General features: G+C 34.0%; 1 protein-coding gene across 1 annotated transcript in view; it reads right to left on the bottom strand.

Annotated features, from left to right (window-relative positions):
• Window positions 1-523: 523 nt before the first annotated feature.
• Window positions 524-2,282, bottom strand: part of LOC113828222 (uncharacterized abhydrolase domain-containing protein DDB_G0269086) — a 31,562-nt gene continuing 29,803 nt past the window's right edge. The window contains exon 5 of the mRNA XM_070138929.1: window positions 524-2,282. This exon is cut by the window's right edge and continues 623 nt beyond it. Coding sequence (XP_069995030.1) covers window positions 1,892-2,282 — 391 coding nt within the window. The 3' untranslated portion in view covers window positions 524-1,891.

Below are 2,282 nucleotides of genomic sequence, written 5' to 3'. Positions count from 1 at the left end.
GGAGTCAATTAGTAGACCGCACCTTGTAACCGTACGTGATTTCACCTTTCCTTTTTCAGAAAAGGTGTTTGTTTTTTTTAATGCTACCAATATAGTTAAAATCAGACTTTATAATTGTTACAATGCTATTCACGTTAATAATAGCACTACATGATGAAAGAGAATATTTACGAAAATCAAAGTAAAGGGTAAGCAGCACCAGTAATCGGTTCCTTAGTGACTATGTACATGTATAGTCTCCTACATAAGACAATTAATAACCTAAACTCACAGTGAGCATAGCATATACATGAATACCATCCCCAATGTCAGTGGATTGATGATAATGATAATAAAAATAACCTAAAATAGTATAAAATACTGGTTGGATATGTAACTAATTATATTTCAAACTAAGACAAGGAGTTTTAATTCTAATTTTAGCTTACTTCAAAATATGTCTCCAGTGATTTGAACCTTGCAAACCCTCCCTTCATTAAAACTCCTCCAAAGAAAAGGAAGACAATCACACAATGAAAGTACATTTTTAGCAACCTTATTTATTGTTTAATCTATTCTTTATAATTTGGCATGAATTGTTAGCTATTTTCTAAACAGTTAAAATACAAAAATGAAATGAATGATATGAGATCATTCTTCCTTGTGCTTAGTGAGTTCTTCAACCCAGGTCAGTATATTGTTTGCCTATCTTTTATATATATTCTTTTTTTTATAAATCTGCAATACATATGCTGAACATCATGTGGTTGGGAAGAAAAGGATCTATCTACTTATATCTACCTATCAAATAAATATCACATAAAATAATTCAATTTTCCTTTAGGTCTACCAATTTTTAAAAAATCACAGAAATTAACAAAATATATAGTTTAGAAATTATAATAGGTCAAATTCTTTTTAGCACCCAAAATATGTTTCACATACTTTCCTATAACTATCACATTTATACATACAAATACTTCACATTTCCCTAAACTGCATAAAGTTAAGATAATTAAACTAAGGAAATACACAGGGGTTGCAACATCTAAATATATCATTTGAGATTAATCTGGTACACACCTTTTACCTTTGCATTCACAGGAATTTCATGTTTCATGAATTTTGCAAGGATATCTAATCCAGAACAGACAACAAACATTATTCCTTGTGGAAACCCTGGTTAAAAACAGGTTTACAGAGGTTGTCAGAGCACGGCATCCTTCCTTTTCTCATATCTGAAAATATCTTTAATCTGGAATGAAATGCAGTGTCTGTAAGAGCGATCATGTACTACCATTATCCCTCAGTCCATTTCCTAGTATTAAACCCTGTTCATTACTCTCACAATACCTTGGCACATTCCTACAAGCTGTAACCTAACCTATTTCTGTATCACAAAAGTTGACTTTCACCATTCACTGCTATACAGTGAGATTATCTTGAAGAGTATCTGATACCTCGGCATAGCTTGAGATATTATATCATCCTTAGATATTCTCATGATTTCAAATTCAAACACCTAAAGCTTCTAATACTTATACCTTTCCATTCAATTATTCTATTCCAAAACATAACAACTATATACTTTGCAAGTACATAACCTGAGCTCAGTGTCTCCTCAAATAAACTTTATAAAAGTAACATACAGTCCTTAACTCTTGGAATGTTATTTCAGTCCTCATAAATATCTACCATACTATATTTTGACAAAATAACTATTTATTTACTTTATATTCAATGACAAGCCTTGTCATTTGAGATCAATTTAGTTTAGATAATAATATCAATTATTAAGATTCCATCCCAACAATATACCTTCTCTTAAAGTACAAGTAAATAATTCACTAAACTTTCTTCCATTCTACTTCTACATTGCCTCCAGCCACATAGGATCTCCATGATGATGCTCTTAGCTGTAAAAGTTCTTGCCTCTGTATAGGTGAAAGTTCCCTGGATTAGCCTGGAAATGGTGGAACCGCTGCATTTCCTCTAATGGAGCACCAAAACCCTGTGGATGTGGCTCTTCACCAGGATAGTAACCTGGATGTGGGCCATGGTAGGGATGTCGCTCGTAAATCTTCTCAGAGAAGTCATTTCTGTGCTGCTCAACAAGGCTACGGCCAAAATTGATATGCCTTGGATGCTCTCCTTCCATGTGGTATCCATAATGTGGATAGTGTCTCTGCGGGACATGGATGAAGCCTTGCTCATGACTGCTTTTTTGTTCAGACATGCCATAGTGTGGGCTGTCATGGTGCTCCACCTTCCCAACAGTGGCTCCTCCCTGTATTTCCATGCAG

This window comes from Penaeus vannamei, chromosome 25 (assembly GCF_042767895.1).
Source record: "Penaeus vannamei isolate JL-2024 chromosome 25, ASM4276789v1, whole genome shotgun sequence".
NCBI classification, from domain to species: Eukaryota; Metazoa; Arthropoda; class Malacostraca; order Decapoda; family Penaeidae; genus Penaeus; species Penaeus vannamei.
The sequence above is the reverse complement of the archived record's forward strand: the minus strand, read 5'-3'. Positions and strand labels throughout refer to the sequence as shown.